The sequence below is a fragment of the Neltuma alba genome, unplaced genomic scaffold (genome assembly GCF_004799145.2).
Source record: "Neltuma alba isolate B1F8T4 unplaced genomic scaffold, ASM479914v2 tig00011429_pilon, whole genome shotgun sequence".
In the NCBI taxonomy this organism is placed as follows: domain Eukaryota; kingdom Viridiplantae; phylum Streptophyta; class Magnoliopsida; order Fabales; family Fabaceae; genus Neltuma; species Neltuma alba.
This window is the reverse complement of record NW_021636112.1, coordinates 27,760-45,611: the sequence shown is the minus strand read 5'-3', so window position 1 is coordinate 45,611 and position 17,852 is coordinate 27,760. Positions and strand designations below refer to the sequence as shown.

Sequence of the window (17,852 nt, the reverse complement as noted above, 5' to 3'; positions counted from 1 at the left end):
ACATATGTATTCTCAGTCATCCGAGAGCCAACTTGCTGTCGACATAATAGCTATTAGACTCTCCAATCCATGCCAATGAAAGTCAAATGTGATGCTGCTATATTGTTATACAAATAGGATAAAACTAAGCGCAAAAATCAGATCATTTGGTGCGGAGCACGCGTGGTTAATAGCATTTTCATACTAGCATCATAAAAACTTCATCGAAATTAAAATTAAGATAATTCTGATACTACATTCTCATTTTTGTGTAATATATAGTGCCCGAATACTTGTTTAAATATAATAATAGTAATACATTTCTCGTCCCTTTTAATTAACCTAGTGATATCTAAAGTTTTCCTTATTATTTGAAGGATATGCATAAGCAGCCAGACCCAGAAAACTCGTGTGATTGAGCATAATTATACATTCCATTGCTTTCAAAGAAAATTATGTGAAGCTCAGATCCAATGCCCCATATTGTACAAGATGACATCACAATCAAGGAACATAAACTTCCTAAAGATTGCCTGCATCTGGACAAAGTCATATCATTCTTGAGGAAATAACTGGACAAGCACATAATCTTAATTTGACAATTTAATATATCAGCCATGAATCCTGCTTGCTTTGATCCAAATCTTCCACAATCAGATTGCACCTTATCACTGATCATATATATCACTCCCTCTGCATCAAGAAGCCATGCCGTCATCCAAAATAGTCAGTCAGTGGAAAGGGGGCAAAAAAAAAAAACCAGCTGATGCACTTGTTGAAATCACCTTACGATTGGTAAAACTTAATTAGCATATATTTAAAAATTGTTGACAAATTATCTACTTCAAAATGTTATCCCATAATTTAACTGGGACCCAATACTAAGAACTAGACAACAGTTGGTGCAATTTATAACTTCAGGCACCAAAATGGGCGAGCAGCCATGCATCTTAAGGAGGTAACCAGAGTTCTGCAATATTTTGGAAATGGATGAGAAAATTCTCTAGCAACCCTGATAGGCATACCCCACATCTTACGACTTGCATTATAAATGCAACGTAAACATATCTTAAAAAGCATTGGATCTTTTTTATGGGTATCGTGGCATGCCACTACAATCTAACCAAGAGGCGGAGAAGCTTCAGCCCTTCCCGGGTTCAATCAATTCAAAGAATTATACAGAACAAATATCGTCTTTGAATCAGAAGGAAATTAACCTTTTGGCGTTTAGGATTTGGAGGGCTTGGCTCAGAATCACTTTGTCTGCGTGACATCCCAACCTGCAAATAGATCCACTTGTCAGCTTCTTATTTGTCCCTTTAGGGTTCATTTCAAGAAATTCAAGCATCATAACCATCGTAATCACTTTTGGACAAGCAAAGCATGGATTCAATTCTAACCATTGAGAAATTCAAACTAAGTGTAAAAGTCCACAAGCATAAGAGTAAGCCAGCTGCATATGTATTTGGCAACATTAAAATAAGTAGGGCAGCCAATAAAGCAAGCTCACCTGGGTGGAAGAATCAGAAGCTGTTTGATTGTCTGAAGCATTTTCACCTTGAGGAGTTCCATGCGTTCCAGACCCTGCTTGTGATATGAGAGGCATGACCTCACGTAGCAAGTTAGACAAAAATAGGCCTTCCTCACTAGCTCTGGGCTCTGACTCTGGGGCACGAGCAGCACCTGTTGATGGTCCAGCATGATCTGAGGTAGGAACACCAGTCGTTCCCTGTGAACTAGAATCTTCAACATGAACTTCACCACCAGGAAAAAGGGTTCTTATAAATTGAAGTACAGTATTGGGTATCTGCCTCTCAGATTCTTGGTTGTTCTGGAGTCCACCAGCCGTCAGAATATTGATGTTCACCCTGCGGGTATTAGATGGTTCCTGTCTTAAGGTAGGAATCGATGAAGATCCTGCATTATCGTCCAATGAGAAATTACAAAAAAGTCAAATATCCTGAAGATATTAGGACTAAGTCTATATGCTGCTGAAATCTATAAGAAGTTATTAAAGTAACTTCTTTATAAGGTCTACAGCATGTAGTGACACATTCACTTCAGCCCTTTTACACGGGGAAAGAAACAATGCTTCTAAAGCATGACCACAAACTTACCATCCAGACTAAAGTAAATTCACAGATACCACGAAGGACAGGAAATATACAACACGCAAACAACAGAGGACAGGAAGTTGATGGAAGATCAAATTGCAAACTGCAGATGCAAGGAAACAATCATTGCTGAAACGTCAGATACATTATGATACCATTTCTTGCAGGATCATCCATGCTTTGCCTTTGCCCAGTAGATTCAGGCGTTGACTGTTGCACTGCATGAAAACCCGAAGCATGATGCTGACCTGCAGACTGAGATCCTGAGTCACTATTCCCATGTCCAGAAGGTGCATGCTGAAATCTCCCGATAACAGGATAGTAAAGACCTATAGAATTAGCAGAAGATTCTGAAGGGTTGCGACCTAAGTGGCTAGGTACTGCTGCAACCATGGTTCTAATTGGCACTATCCGTACTCCTGACTCCCCACCAAAAGATAAATCCTCTGGAAGTCTAGAGCTTGTTTGATTAACAGAAATTTCAACAGGATTTCTTTGTACTGTGGCAGATTGTGCATCCCCATTTTCTTCTCTGTTGACATTAGCTGAGGATGTTGATGTACCTAAAAACAAAGGAAAGTTAAAGAAGATACTTGAGAACACAATGCACAATAAATGAGCCTAGAACATGGAGAATCACCTCGCCGTATTTGAATATCTATACGCCTTGGGTAGAAACTTGAACCAAGTCCGCTACCTAAACCAGAAGGGGACTGCACGGCTCCAACAGGGGCAGGGGCAGGGGCAGGGGCAAAGCTTGCCGCAGGTTGAAAAGGAAGAGGCTGGATACAAACATTTCAATAAGCATAAGGATAGTCCTCACAGCAAGCAAATGTGTGAAAGAATAGGAAAAGAACAACCTGAACCATAATATGGTTAGGACCAGATGAGGATATAAAAACCGCTGGTCCGCCATTAGCTACAGCTTCAGACTGCAAAGGAAGTTAATCAGTGGCACAAGCAGATTAATTAATCGAGAAACAAGGATTGGAAACCAAGCCTACCGGTGCATGACCCAAACGTAATGCCATGGTCGTACGACCAAGCTCGAGTAAAAACGCACCAAGATTGTAAAACAGAACTCCAGTCCTCCAAGCCCTAGACTGAGTGTTTGACCGCAACGGGGGATCAGTTACATTTGCTTGATTCTCAAGTTGTGTTGCAAGTTGCTGTAAAATTCAACAATGAATCAAGTTTAATTTTTCTATCATGCACAATATAGCTCACAAACAGAAACTTGGGAAAGGAAACCATGATAAAGCCAGAATGAACAATTTTTTCCATTTTTGTACAGCTAAGTGATCACAACATCCACTGCAAAGGAAAAACCTACAAGTAAGCACTCATTAGCCTGTTCAATGAACATCCGTCTGGTAGAATGCAACACTTCTGCCAAGTACGCAGGTGACAAAAGCCCTTGTGATGTAGAACCTGAAGGTGAAGAAGAAATTGATGATTCATTCCTATGAGCTTCAGCTGCTTGGGCACAATTTCCCCCTTCTCTCGCTGCCAATAAAAAGGTGTGCTATTATTCTCAAGGAACTAGCACATAGCTGGAACCCAACATGTTGTATAAAATTAACATGGCTGACTTACCGATGGCTTCAAATTCATGCCTTAGATGAGTCACGTACTGAGATAAAGTTGTCAAAGAATCAGGAATGACCTTCAAAATCAGAAAAATAAATAGTGAAGTAAATGCTTATTTTCTGCTCACCAAACAGAAACATGCTTTACATTCTAAAGAGGTTTAAGGGAAAGCGAATCACAAATCTAGAAACATCGTCAAAGATTTTGGAATCAAGAGCTTAAAACATACAGGAGGCTGTAATGATCCCAAAGAGGAAGCTGCCGTCGGAAGTCCGAATGCATTACGCAATCTATCAGATGAATTCCGCAAACCAGCTTGTTCAGGTGGAGAATGAAATGAATCTGATATACCACTAGAACCTGATGTTCTCCCAAGCCCTCGGGAATCATGTCCCTTTGGCCAATTCAGCACCCCAACAACATATAATGTAAGTTTTATATTGGAATAGGATGGAGACATCATGACAGAAGTATGTTCAATGAATAATGATATAGAAACACTCCTAGATAGACTTTAGCATTGATAGAAAACAAAATCAATAAGACAAGGTGAAACAAAATGTGGCAAAGTGGTTAAGTTTTCAAGACATCTACAGAATTGAAGGAACTTTTCAACCATTATAAAGTGCTTAAATCTCCTAGACTCACAAATGTTTGAAAAAGCAAAATATTCGTCAATCTCTTCTGTCTGTCTTTCTTCCTTCCCCTCCAATCCTCTTGTAGTCTTTTATCAATGCCGCTTTTATGATCAAAGATTAAGATTATTGAACATATTCATTTCCCTTAATTTAACCTTACTAAGTTTGAGCGTCAAGCAAACCAGGTGTATATTCTCCAAATTCCACAAGGGAGGGAGAGAGGTTTTACTATTTATCATGCTTGCCAAAATCACATGCCATAGTACCACGATATCAAAAATTGGAGAACAAGATAGGTTGAAATTACCCTGACATCAATCCCTTCACCACCACTTGGAAAATTTGAAATTCCAATAGATCCTAGAATAGCAGAAATAATCTGTGCAGGAATAAAACAAGATAAACTATGAATGCACAATAATGAATCAACATTAATAATATCCCCTCTGCTCAAGCATGCCCCTTGTCTCTTCTAATATAAGCTTACCCTATTAACTTCTGGAGGAACCCCATCTCCCTGAACAGGCACATTAAAAGTTTCAATAAAAACGCCAGGAGCTATTTGATTACTGTGACTATTGTTTGTGCTTGAATGTGGATCAGTTGCTGCAACACAAGATAGTCGGCAGTAAATACTAAATACCATATCTTCCTAGTGAGAAGAAAAATTTTCTTCTAGAGGGAACTAAGTAGCCACAAAAAAAAAAAAAAAAAAAAAGTGACCCGCTAGAGAATTTTGAGCACAGGAAAAAAAAATGCTTTTAAATGCACCATGTGTATTATGAGATTATAAATTAAATGATACCCTTATTTTAGTAATTAGATCCACTCATAAGATATTATTACCAGGTAAAATCTGTCAATTGTGAAGAACAAAACTGATTGTCTCATCCAATTCTCGTGGCACATGATACATGCTAGTATCCTACTGACAACAAGTGATTAGGTTATTAATTAATTCTCTTAGTACCAACTTGTCATACAGTTCTGTCAGACAATGTCGGATGATGTTAATTTGAATATATTAGCCAGCAAGCTTCAGTGCTATAAGTGTTTATTTGCATGGCAGCTAGAGTTACTTCAGCCATTATGTGGTGATACATGTTTAATTCAACATCAAATTACTTCTGGGCCATACAAGTGACACACATGACACATCACACCATATTAAACAAAGTACTGGAAAGTAGTTATAATGCTGTCTCTGTTAATTAAGCTATGCCTTAATGCCCCACGCAACAACAAGCATCCTTATCCCATTATGCGGAGTGAGCTACAAGGATTGCATAATGCCAACGTACTCTATTGATGACCAAATCTTTGGATCACATATGAACACAAATCCACACACACAGATATGAGGAAATCATTCTTACATTAATTTTCAATATTCAAGCACCATAAACCCTATTTTTATATTTTTTACAACATTAACCTTACATTACAAAAAAGCTCAAGTTTGAGCTTTTTGCATAGGCTCTAAGTCTCTTAAGACCCTCTAGCACCCTAGTTTGCCTCACACATTTATCAAGCAATGACAAGTATAATAAAGGGTCAACAGCAAGATACAAAAGATCATTGCTAATGGTCAAGTAACATAAACCCAAAAAGAAGTATGCTCCTAAAAGAAAATAGGACCATGCTTTATATTAAATCCTGTTAAGCAAAAGCTGGCAACACATTAATTATAACCAAAACAAAAGATAGTATGCATTATTAAATCATACCTGATTGATTGGGCAAACTCCCAGGTAGATCAGGTTGCCTCACAACCAGATGTAAGGTATGACCATCTTCAACGTCTATACTCATTTAAAGAAACCAATGTTGAAGGAATAATAAGGACATGATTACAAGGAATAAGTACAGTGAGAAAGCTTGAGAATGGCAGCCAAACAAATGTCAGCCGTTACAAGTCATGGCATATGAATTTAATTTTCATTGCAGTGTTAATAGAAAGATTTTCACTTGCAAAACTTGAGCCATAAGAGAGAAAGCTTCATTTTTAGTTAATCAGTTAAATATTGAAATGCTCAATTATTTCTAAGGATCTGCATCCTGCGAGAAAAGAAAAGCTGAAAGTATCTCACTGTAGCTGAGGCATAATTGAGAAGTGTTACGTTGGCAATAAACAAGTTCCCTGCTCAGCACGTCTAAGAGTATTGCTGAAACCATAATTTATTGCTAATTAAAACATTTAGCTTGATCGTTGAATTCTAGCACAATGACCAGCTGCAAAGAATGCACGAAACCTTGACAATCTTCCCTCATTATCAGTCAACTAGGCCCAAAGAGTCAATGAGCCATCACTTAATAACTGCCACAAATTCACCATGCTATAACAGCATTAAATGAGAGGAGGAGAAACTATCTAATATGCCATTGAATTTAGGTGGCAGAACCAATTTTTCCATGCTTCTTATTTCCCAAGACATAAATACAAATAGAGTTGGTCTCATCATTCTTTAGATTAACATTAATAAAGAACCACAAAAAATAGGCGGATTAGAACACAAAAATAGAGCTATATGAATCTATTATCTATTAAGATATGAGTCCTCTGAAAAGTTTCCACTCTGCAAATTTTATCAGAAGTTTATAAAACTGGTTAATAACCCATACAGGGAAGAAAACGCCCTTGAACATGCAAGCATTCAGCCCCAGCCACATGCAATCAGAGAATATCATCAACTACCCACGGGCACAATAATTTGGTCACTAAAGTCCTTCCAAATCCCTTAAAACATATGAGAAACTCCACCAAAGTAGAAGGACAAGCCACGCATTCAGTAAGAATACCAAACAGATTAAATGGTTCAATACATAGGCCACTAGTGCAATCACAAAAATGGTTCAATATATAGGCGACTACATTTGAGGTAGCCTTATGCATGGCATGCATACTGTGGATATAGTAACATAAGGTCTGAGAAAGAAAAACTCCACATGTTTACAAATCCATTATCAACATAATGCCACACTGTCTTTCTTTTTAAAATTTCCTTTAACACAGAAGAAAGGAAAACAGAAGGGATACGATAGGCAGAAAGGAGTTGATCATCCTTCAAAACTTTTCCTCGGCAAATTAAGCGCTGCCGCTCTGACAACACTCCAGTCACAGAAGCAATTTGTTCCTTCAAAGCAGGAACTGGCATCTACATAACAGAGAAGACAGAGGTGGCGTCAGATGGTTAAATATCAACCACATTTTTTAAACATTACGTGCTAGCTTAATGATGATAAAGATAACACATAGGATTGATGGAAGCCTCTCATTATCATAAAAACAAATTAACAGAATTAGGATTTAGCAACTTAAAACAAAAAATATTAAAACGGAGGAAAATTAACAATATAAAAGGTTGAAGTACAGACCTTAATTGACTAAATTTAAGATTTGAATGGTTCATTTTCTAGAAATGGAAATTTCTTCACCAAGAGTTCATAAATTTGAATATCTGAACAAATTCATTTCTTTGACCACCAAAAACATATTTACTTCAACAGTCGGAGAAGCAAAGTGCAAGACTCTACAACAAGCATAACAAAGAAAGTCAAAACGAGTGAAGATTTACAGCCACCTGTTTATCCACTTTGAGAGTATAAATTTGTGAGTCCAATGTTTTAATCTTTATCTCAATGGCGGCTTCTGAACCTTCATTATCATTATTGATAGGGATCTTTGCAGTACCATTACTCGCCATCCCTCACTGACCACAATGATACCTGAGAAAAGACAGGGAAATATCAGAAACTCTTGGTGGTCCCTTACTATTACTTTTTCTTCCATTCAATGACAGAAGGGTTTTGAACAAATCATGCTAACCCCATAAAGAAAAAGAAAGAAATATATACTCCAATTTGAAAAAGTACACAGACACTATGCTCTCTAGATTTCAACCTTTTAAAAATCTATAAAAGGTTGAAAAAATTTACAATCAAGCAGAAATACTGGATCATCAACCTCAATAGACAGTATATGTGAATGCAATACCAAATTACCAATACGCAGTCTAAGGCCATAATACATACTAAAATAGATAGAAGTTCACAGAAAAACAGTTATCACCACCCAATATGGTAACGCATACAATGCCTAAGTAAATTACAATAAGCTAACTTGAAAGCACACCTAACATCTCAAACTGAACAAGAGTTCAATGCGTTTACTTCAAGCCTAGTTCATGTCCAGAGTATCCCAAATACAAATTTAAGTCGACTTTCGTTTAAGAAGGATTTTTAGCAAGGAGCCCACGAGCCTTGGCTCAAGTGAGGGATCTTGATGCATGGTTGGTCCGATTCCTCAATCATCCCTCCTCCTCCTTCTATAGCCTCATTTTGGAGGCTCACTTGAACCAAGACTTAAAAAAAATAGGGGGAAAAAAGCCACATCAGAACTTATAATCAATTGAGAAAACGAGGCCACAATATAGAAATATGAAGATTTTGATTACACTCCAACAACAGTATGTGTTTATGGAGCTGGTCATTTTAATGATATAATGGCAAAAAGAAAATTGCAACGAACTAAATCTCGATTGCTTCAAATGAAAATGCCGGCAATAGAATGCAGCATAAACATAATCATAAGACGCAACCCAGGAGTATGTTTAGTCCCAAATAAAGAAAGTAGAAAATAATGATATGCTCCCATAACTTCACAAAAAAGATACTATTATTGGAACTATGCACGTATGATTTGGCACATGCAGCCAAAAGACAATTTTGGCTCATTCGCACCCTCGAATACCCTATATTGACAGCATTAAGAAAACCACAGTATCCACCTTTCCTGCTATTGTAACTAATGGTTACCAGCAACCAAGCATACCAAAAGTAACCATTGCGAGCCACAAGAAGAGATCACAATTCGACAAAACTTAGAGGTAAACTCAGTGTTTATTGTCCATTGTGCTCGTGTTTCAAGTCTATGGTATAATAATAACAGGCTGCAATTAAACACGTGAAGACCTTCAGGCACAAACAAGAACAAAAAAATAATTATAATAAAAATAAATCAATTTGGCTCCTCTTTGCCATTGTAACGATGGCTTTTCTAAACAATGGATGAAAGAATTTCTAGTGTGTACTCTGTATCTATCAGCAAATGTGGTTTATTGTTTTTCAATTATGTTCTGAATACCTTTCAACATTATTTGGAGTACCCCCCTCTTTATGACCAACTATGACAACTGAAGAGGCCAAATTCACGGGAATAAAATTAAACGAACTTGCAAATAACAATTTTTGTTTTTGTTTCACTAACTTGCAATAACTGAAACATCTACGCAGCATGCATTGATCTGTTTATCCAAAAAAAAAAACGTTGATAAGAGCACCGATGCCGATTACCTATACCCAACAATCAGAGGCTTACTGTTTAGCAAATTAAAAGTGAAAAGAGAAGACTCAATCACAATACCTAAACCCTTAATCGAAACAAGACAATTCCAACAGACCAACCACCAAGAAAATTCCAGGAGAATGATAGGTCACATAGGGCATATCACGGGATTAGAAGCGAAATCAATCGCAAAGCTAGCAATCAAAGGCCAAAGTAACGGAGAAAACTTGAACACTACCTAGAAACAAAAGCAAAGGGTATCCTGAAAGGCTTCGTCAGAGGACGAATACAGAGTGGTATCGCAGAGAGGTGGAGTGAAAGTGGGTGATGGATTCGGGATTGAAGAGGGGGTAAAAATGGAGCCAAGGTAGAAGCTTTACCTTGGCGCTTTATTGCAGGGCTCGGGGAGAGAAATTCACCAGAGTGGCCAAAGGAAATGGGCGCATCAAGCCACGCAACAGCGCAGGGGGGTAATATACAACTTTAGAGGACGCTAGATTATATATGCCCCTCCCATTCCTCTTTCTACCATTTACTGATGATTACAGTCACGCCACAACAAATCTATAATGAAATGCTTATGGCCCAGTCGCCGTCAATTTTTTTCCTTTTTTTTTTTTCAAATTTTGATTGATCAATTGTCAATAGTTTCTCCATTTGTTCTTGTTTTATAAACAACTGTTTGTCAGTTATTTTTATTAGCTTAGAATAACTAAGTTATGTAAATTAAAAAATTAATTAAAAATACTAAATACAAAAAATATAATTTATTTTTTAAAAACATTCTAATTTATGAATATGTGAGTGGAAAAGAAAATGGTGGGGAAAAATACATAAGAGAATGAAAAGAAAAAAAATGAGTGATACATATGATTAATTATCAGTAGAGATAAAAAAGTACATAAAATATTTAAACATTTTAAAAATGTACCTTATAAAAATTATGAGATCCATTCAAAAAATTAAAACTTATAGACAGAGCAAGTAATATTTAGAGAAAATTGGGAAAAAGTTTCGTAAAAAAATAATTAGGAAGACTTACTATGGGATTTCAAAAAAATTTATCAAAAAATCTTAATAATAAATTAGTAGTATCAACCAGTTGTTTTTTCCTAACCAATCATTGCATATTTCTTCATTGATTACTTTTCTAATCCTATTTATAAACTGCTTCTAATATATTTTACACGGACCAAAAAAAATCTTAAAATGTATTAACTCTTTATTAAAATATAATAATTTTTTAACTTTACCCATATTTAATACATGTAACTTTCAAAGAAATAGCTACCTACATTATAATAGATGAAGGACAAATAGTACATTCACACTAAAAATTTAATAAAATAACTTATAAACAGAACAAAAAAATTCTTTTTCTACTCTATAAATAGGACCAGAAGAGTATCTAGCAACTCCGTACTTCAAAGATTTAAAGGGGACCAACATGATAGTTAAACTGTTAAAGTTTATCATCCCCAAATTATTCTTCTGGCAAAAAAAAATATTCGGCATTAAATGGCTCGATCACGTTATTTAAGATAAATTACACTATTTATTACTCTCACTCGTTTCAATTAACTGTTTTAGTTGTCTTCCTTTAGTGAGTAACTAATGAGTGGTAGTTCTTTAATATTATCTCTCATTGTTAATATAATAATGAAATGAAATGATTAGTTTATGAATAATTAAATTAGTTATTTATAATAAATGAGTGTTGTATTATTTAAAATATATTTGTTAATCATATGTGTAGTAAAATGAAAACCATTCAACATGTATAATCAGAGACTACTCTAAAAAAAATTTAAAAAAATATGGGACATGAAAATGAATTAAAATTTTATCTTTGGTACCAAATCAAATTTTTACAATCTTTTATATTTAAGATGAGAGATAGTATTAAGCAATTACTTAAAAATTGAAATAAGAGAGAAGTACAATAAGTGTTTTTTGGGCCAACAATAAAAGTATAATAAACTTATGCATACAGATTTTTAAAAAAATTATTACCTCCAATTCTTAATATAAGAGCTTATTTAACTTTTATTTTGGTTCTAAATATAAAATCTCAATTCACTTTGTCTTTCATATTTATCCATTTTTTTTAAAATAGTCATTGCAATAATATTAGTTCTAGCCAATACACTTAATTAGTAAGAATATTTTAGGAAAGATAACACCTATTTATTATAAGTTAGTTAATCTACTCAAATTAGTCAACTAGTTCTTAAATAACATGCTTTTCCCTATTCCAAAAAATAAAGTTAGTAGTAACAAATTAAAAAAACCAATTACTGTTTCTAAAATGACAGCATCTTTACGCAAATTATTTTCACTGCAATTTTTTAATCGCGCACATTCTATCTTAATTAATCAAATGCAACCTCAAGAACTTTTTAGGGCCAGTTTTTTAAAGAAAATAGTAGTAAATATCAAACATAACCTAGATTTGGCAAAACGTCTTATAAATAGAAAAAAAAAATTTAGAAATTGTTTTGATAACATGGACCCAAAAAAAAATTGGGAGAGGAGTTAACAATGGGATTATAAATCTAGAGTAGAGAGGTAGTTTTGTAAAACCATATATGCTAAATGTGGACACTTTCTAATAAGAATCCAAACTTTAATTTATTAACAGTAGTACATTGTGAAAGATTAACATATTTCACTATATCCAATCTCTGTTGATAAACCCTGTTCATTTGGACATGAATTAAATGATTCCAAGAGATGCTGACCCAGCTTTTTTTTTTTAATAAAGAGAAATTATTGGTTTGCTTCTGTGGACTGTGGAGAAAAGGATCACATGTGAACAAGATGGGCAAAAAAAAAGTACTCCTCCGGTCTTTAATATAAAATTCATTTAACTAATTTAATTAAATTAAGAAAGTTAGGTAAGTTAGTTAATTGTAAGAAATATGACACATTTTTCCTAAAATACCATTATCATATTTCTTAATACCCCATCTTCCTATTTTATTTGATTATGGTTGAGGGAGTATCCATAGGAGTAATTTAGAGAAAATTAATAAATATGAGAAATATGTCTTATATTTAAAATCAAAACCAACTCAACAATTAGGTTTTATATATAGGACCGGAAGAGTATCTACTTTGCATATATACAGAACCAGACAACGTGAGGAGACAAGGAGTGGTGTCTCATACGAGAAGAATAAGAAACATCAGTTTTTTAAAATGACAACGCCAACATGAACCTTCCCATTTATACCGTTATGTTTCTTTTCTTGCTTTTGGTGTAACCCAAATATCCAGCTATGCTTCAGCAGCCCACGAATATGGGATTGAGATGGACCAATGTGTGGGCCAATGGGCTGAGCTGTGCTGGGCTCGGGTCTATCTTGAGTTTCTAGAGCGCATTTAGCGGATATGTTTGCGGAGGGTTAAAAAAGTGAACAACTTTGAATTTATGTTAAAAAAAGAAACAGAGATAGAATTTAGTCCACTAATTAAAGAAAAAAAAATTGATTTAAATACTACCTACATTCCTTAGTATAAGATTTAGATAATTAATTTAAAAATATTAAATGCAATTAATTAAATTAATTATTTATAATAAATATGTGTGGAGTTTTTAAACTATCTTATTTAATTATGTGCATTGAAAGTTAAAACTATTATTTGTTAGAAAATTTTTACAATCAAAGAAAATTTTTAGAAAAAAATTATAAGTTTTTAAAATAAAATGAATTGAGGTTTTATATTTACAATCAAATCCAACTATTGAACAAACTCTTATATTAAGATTGGAGGTAGAAATACTTTGGAATAAGTATAGTTTTGATCCTTTGAACGTGTAATCTGTTTTGTTTTGGTATCTCAGGTTTATTTTTTCAATCGTTTAACTTCTTAATTTTCCCTGCCAACTAATCATTTAACTCATAAAACATGGCCAAATATATATTTTTGTTCCTTTCTTAATACCATAACTCAAGGAGCTAAAAATGTATTTTTGTGTACAACTTTGAGTACAAAAATGAATACTTCCTCCGGTCTAAGCAACCTCTAACGATCTCATGAGAACCAAAGAGCGGTGGTTGGCTTGTTAGTTTCGTCTGCAAATAAAATATTTTTCCCTACTTTAGCCATGTCTAAAATTAAAAACATACTCCTTTGGTCTTATTTATAGGTTAGAGAGAAATTTTTTTGTTCTATTTATAAATCAATGAATGAACTATTTTATCTTTCATTTATTATAACATAAATAGTTACTTTTTTTATATATTAAATAGAGGTAAAATTAGAAAGTTACTATATTTTAATAGAATTAATGTAGTTTAAGATTTTTCTTAGTCCGTGTAAAAAATATTAGAAACGCTTTATAAATAAGAGCAGAAGAGTATTCCCAAGGGAATTGGTTCTAATGAAAAAGAAGTATAGGGTTAGTTTCTCACAACATAATAAAGTAAAACTTAAATTCATGTTGAAAGATATGTCTATATTTAATGTTTAATAGTATCTCGAATAAAATTTCTTTTAATAAAAGACTAATACGTAGTAAAAAATTAAAAGCATATAGAAAGTTAGAAACAATACATTGGCCTTTTAAGTCTTCTAATTAAAAAAGAACTTTTCTTTTTTTGTGGTATGGAAAAAAAAAAAAAGCAAGTGAAAAAAAGAGTCATGTATACCATCACCAACTGGAGAACCATCAAGAGAATCGGAAAGCCGGTTCGAAAACAAGGATATGGGGTTCATGAAATCACCCCATTGATCTTATCCAGCTCAACACATTAACATTTCTGTCCAAAAAGCATATTCATAAGCTCCGCGACGCAGCAATTGATGCGATATCCAGAGAAAAGGCCTAAATGGACAACATTTTTCCATTGGGATCAATAACTCAATTATGATATTAAAATATCCTAATTACCCGACAACAGATTTCGACAATCAATAAGATGCAGCATGAAAATTTTGAAACTTTGAGCCTGAAAAACCAATCTTTATTTTGCTGGATAGACTCATACGTGAAGCACAATGAATTCCATTGTTTTGTTATCGTGACCAGACAACAGTAACCCAATGGCAGCAACCTAAATGCATTTTTAGAAGAAAAATATGTGGTCCAACGCAATCTCGGCCACCAAAATGGACCACCTCCAACAGTATAAACGACCCATCACACACCACTTGAGCCCCCTTTGACACATGAAAACGACGACCTTTCATGCATGTCGTTGCATTCAATAGCTGAAACATAGTGGACCCATTTGTTTCTGTGGAGCAAGACATTAGTCCATTACTTAATTAATGTACCCCCACCTACTTTCTTCAACCCCAAAGCCATTCTCTCTTCCTGATCTCTCTCGCTCCATTATTCCCAATTTCCTTCTTCATTATCTCTCTTTCATGGACTATAGGTCCCCCACACAGAGAGGAGTTTTGTGGGAGAGTCTTGGTAAGTTTTCACACCAGTCATCTCCGCTTCTTCTTTCTTCCCACATGGTGCTCCTACAATTAATGCTGAGATTGTGCTTATCAACCAATTCAATCTTACCTCTGCCGAAGCTTAAAAGGGTATGAGAATATGTATGTTAATACCTTTAACTCTTGGCTTTCACATGGTTGACAAAATGCCTCAATGGGTTGTCTTTGTGCTCCTCAAATCCCATGACTGAATCTTGTTTCATGGAAATGTCTTTTTGTTTTTTAGCGGAGACTGTTTTTGTCTACTTGGTCTTTCCTTGCAATGTTCATGCTAATTTCCCACCAAATCTTCAAACAATCGCAACTAATTCATTTTTAATTAGTCTCGTGTTTCCTTAACTCTAAGCATCTAAACTAAATGTTAATATTGTTCTTAATATGTGCTATATTAAAAAAACATGAATGTAAAAATGAGTTGAGTTGAGTCTTACACAGTCACATCGTCTTGTATGATTCTTTTTTGAACATGAAAAAACATATCCTATTTAATAGAATACATACACGTTGTATATGCCATATATGCTTCTCTCTGGGCTCTATCTGATTCGATGGCTGACGTGCTGATTAAATAATTTGAGATCAGATGAAATAAAACTGGAAATGAATGATGAACTAGTAAGGGAAAATGGATCACTCCGAATTTAATTGTGCATTTGAAAATATTCAATAGGGGTCATATAAATCTACTTTATGAACTGTGTGTTGCGGAAAGTTTTTTCTAAGGGAGCAAAAGAAGGGCACGTGTCTTTTCGGCTTCTCATAGTATAACAAAGATCAAAACTAAAAGATGTTTACTTTTAGATCTTTGAATAATTTGGTCCCCGATTATGTTCTTTGAAGGTTCTGACAAAAGGCACGCTTTGACGATGCATAAAGAAAGAAAACTGATGTCACTTTCTTTCTCGGGGTTTAAGGAACCTAGAGAAGAAAAGCTACCCTAATTATACTCATGATAACTTAATCATCAAATAGACAAACACTTAAAATACTAATGATATTATTAATCAATAATGAAAATAGAATATTATATTATATAATGTACAAGTCATCATTCCTAGAAAAACTGCAGCATTTCTGTAATGCTGTCCAACCTTCTCTGGCCTATATTTTATTAATATGCTAAGCTTGAAAACTTTTGTCCCTTTCTCTAGTTGCTTGTTCCCTTTTCCCCAGACTCAATTGTGTATTGGAGGCTTTCTCCTTGCTGGAGAATAGTCCATCTCAGTTATGTCTACAAGGTCCGGATACTGCTCATGATGGAGCCCCCGGTGCTCTGAAGTAGGCAAAGTTTGAACTTTTATTTCCTCTTGTTCCCCATCAAGTTTCACCCTTCTAGTATTGCCATTTAGAGAGGAGTGAGCCTCATCCTCTTCCTTCTTCACTTTATTCTGCCCATAGATCATGTAATACTATCATAAAGAGGATCTTTTTAATTCTGAGTTAATGCCTAATAAGTTAATAAAGCTTCTGTCATCTCTAAACCAACCTTTGAAAGTTCGTTGGAAGATGAAATGGATGTGGTAACAAGTTTCCTACTCTTTATCTTTCCTGCAGCAATAAGAACATATAGAAGATGCTTAATATTATGAGATACATGAGTACAGGTTAGTGCTAATTGATTTTCTTGAATGATGCTTGACAGGAAAAGGGAAGGAAACGAGAATGTCTTGCATGGTTCTGTATAACCAAAAAAAATAAGTCATTAGGATTTGTTGGGACAAATTTTGCTCGAGAGTTACAAGGCATCGTTTCTGAGGTCATGAAGAATGCTTATGTTAAGACGAAGGATAAAAAGAAAAAGAAAAGAAAAAGAAAACTAATGGTGTCTGGATCTATGGTGTCTGGGTCCATAGTAATCTTCATGAATTCGAGGTAACCATTTAAGTGATTTTCTTGATACTCTAGAGAGTCTTCTCTTCAGGGTACCTGTGCATTGGTCGTCTTTGCAGAGAATAACCTCCTCAGCTTCTCCATTGCTTTTTTCCATCGAGGTACTTTCTTCATCCTGCAGTCAGAAAAGGTGAACTTTTACATTTAAGTATGATTGAAAAGAAGGCTAAAACTTATGAAGAAACAGACCCATAAAGCTGCACCAAACTTCAGAAGTAATTAGAACTTACATGTTGTGCTTGTTTCTGAACTGTTAGAGACTCTCTGTCCCAGCGAATCCCTATGGAAAAAATAAAGGAAAATCAGAAACTCCCATCTGCTAAATAACAGAAAAAAGAAGTCTTAACTGAAGTTCTCACTGCTGAATCTTGTGATTATTTACCTTGAACCTTAGCAAGGAGGAGAGACACAAGCAGGAGAGAAAAAAACGAAAGAAGGCCTCATTTGAAGCTAGCAGTTTGAAGGATAGCAAGAAAATAGATAGGATTTTCTTGTGGTGGCTTGAATATATCTTGGCACAAAGAAGAGCTTGACTGGCAGGGGCATAGATCGCTGAAGATATATATAGAGGACAGAGGGGTCCACATTTTAAATTCTTCAACTTAAACTGGGAATGGGGTTTATGTTTGTTGTCTTATGGCATTCCTTAAAGTGCAACTATATGTCTATAGAAATTAAATTACTAATTTACTTGAACTCCTCATCATTTAAGTGCATGCTTAGCTGGTACAGAATAGTAAGAAGACTGTGCATTGAAATTTGTTTAGTGTAGAAACTACAATTAGGGTGCTCTCTTTATTGGAAAGTGAAGACAGAAAAGGCCAAGAGGAAAGCTGGGAAAAC

General features: G+C 34.8%; 1 protein-coding gene and 1 long non-coding RNA gene across 5 annotated transcripts; both read right to left on the bottom strand.

Annotated features, from left to right (window-relative positions):
* Positions 1-394: 394 nt before the first annotated feature.
* On the bottom strand, positions 395-10,106 carry LOC114713503 (ubiquitin-like domain-containing protein CIP73). 4 transcript variants are annotated; one of them, XM_028898170.1, is made up of 17 exons: positions 9,904-10,085; positions 8,454-8,682; positions 7,903-8,047; positions 7,359-7,476; positions 6,049-6,123; positions 4,809-4,927; positions 4,629-4,700; positions 3,913-4,077; positions 3,690-3,759; positions 3,427-3,599; positions 3,098-3,262; positions 2,954-3,025; positions 2,734-2,875; positions 2,249-2,656; positions 1,490-1,896; positions 1,197-1,259; positions 395-672 (listed from the first exon to the last, which is right to left on the bottom strand). In XM_028898170.1, the coding sequence occupies exons 3-17, from the start codon at positions 8,023-8,025 to the stop codon at positions 664-666; spliced, it is 2,181 nt and encodes a 726-aa protein (XP_028754003.1). In that variant the 5' UTR covers positions 8,026-8,047; positions 8,454-8,682; positions 9,904-10,085; the 3' UTR covers positions 395-663. The 4 variants fall into 4 exon arrangements, with proteins under 4 accessions (XP_028754003.1, XP_028754004.1, XP_028754002.1 ...); XM_028898171.1 differs by lacking the exon at positions 8,454-8,682 and having other exon boundaries at positions 10,046-10,106; XM_028898169.1 differs by lacking the exon at positions 8,454-8,682.
* Positions 10,107-16,482: 6,376 nt separating this feature from the next.
* On the bottom strand, positions 16,483-17,451 carry LOC114713511 (uncharacterized). The gene is made up of 5 exons (XR_003737345.1): positions 17,392-17,451; positions 17,240-17,289; positions 17,046-17,124; positions 16,606-16,667; positions 16,483-16,507 (listed from the first exon to the last, which is right to left on the bottom strand). It is a non-coding gene; the product is annotated as an uncharacterized LOC114713511 (long non-coding RNA).
* Positions 17,452-17,852: the final 401 nt, after the last annotated feature.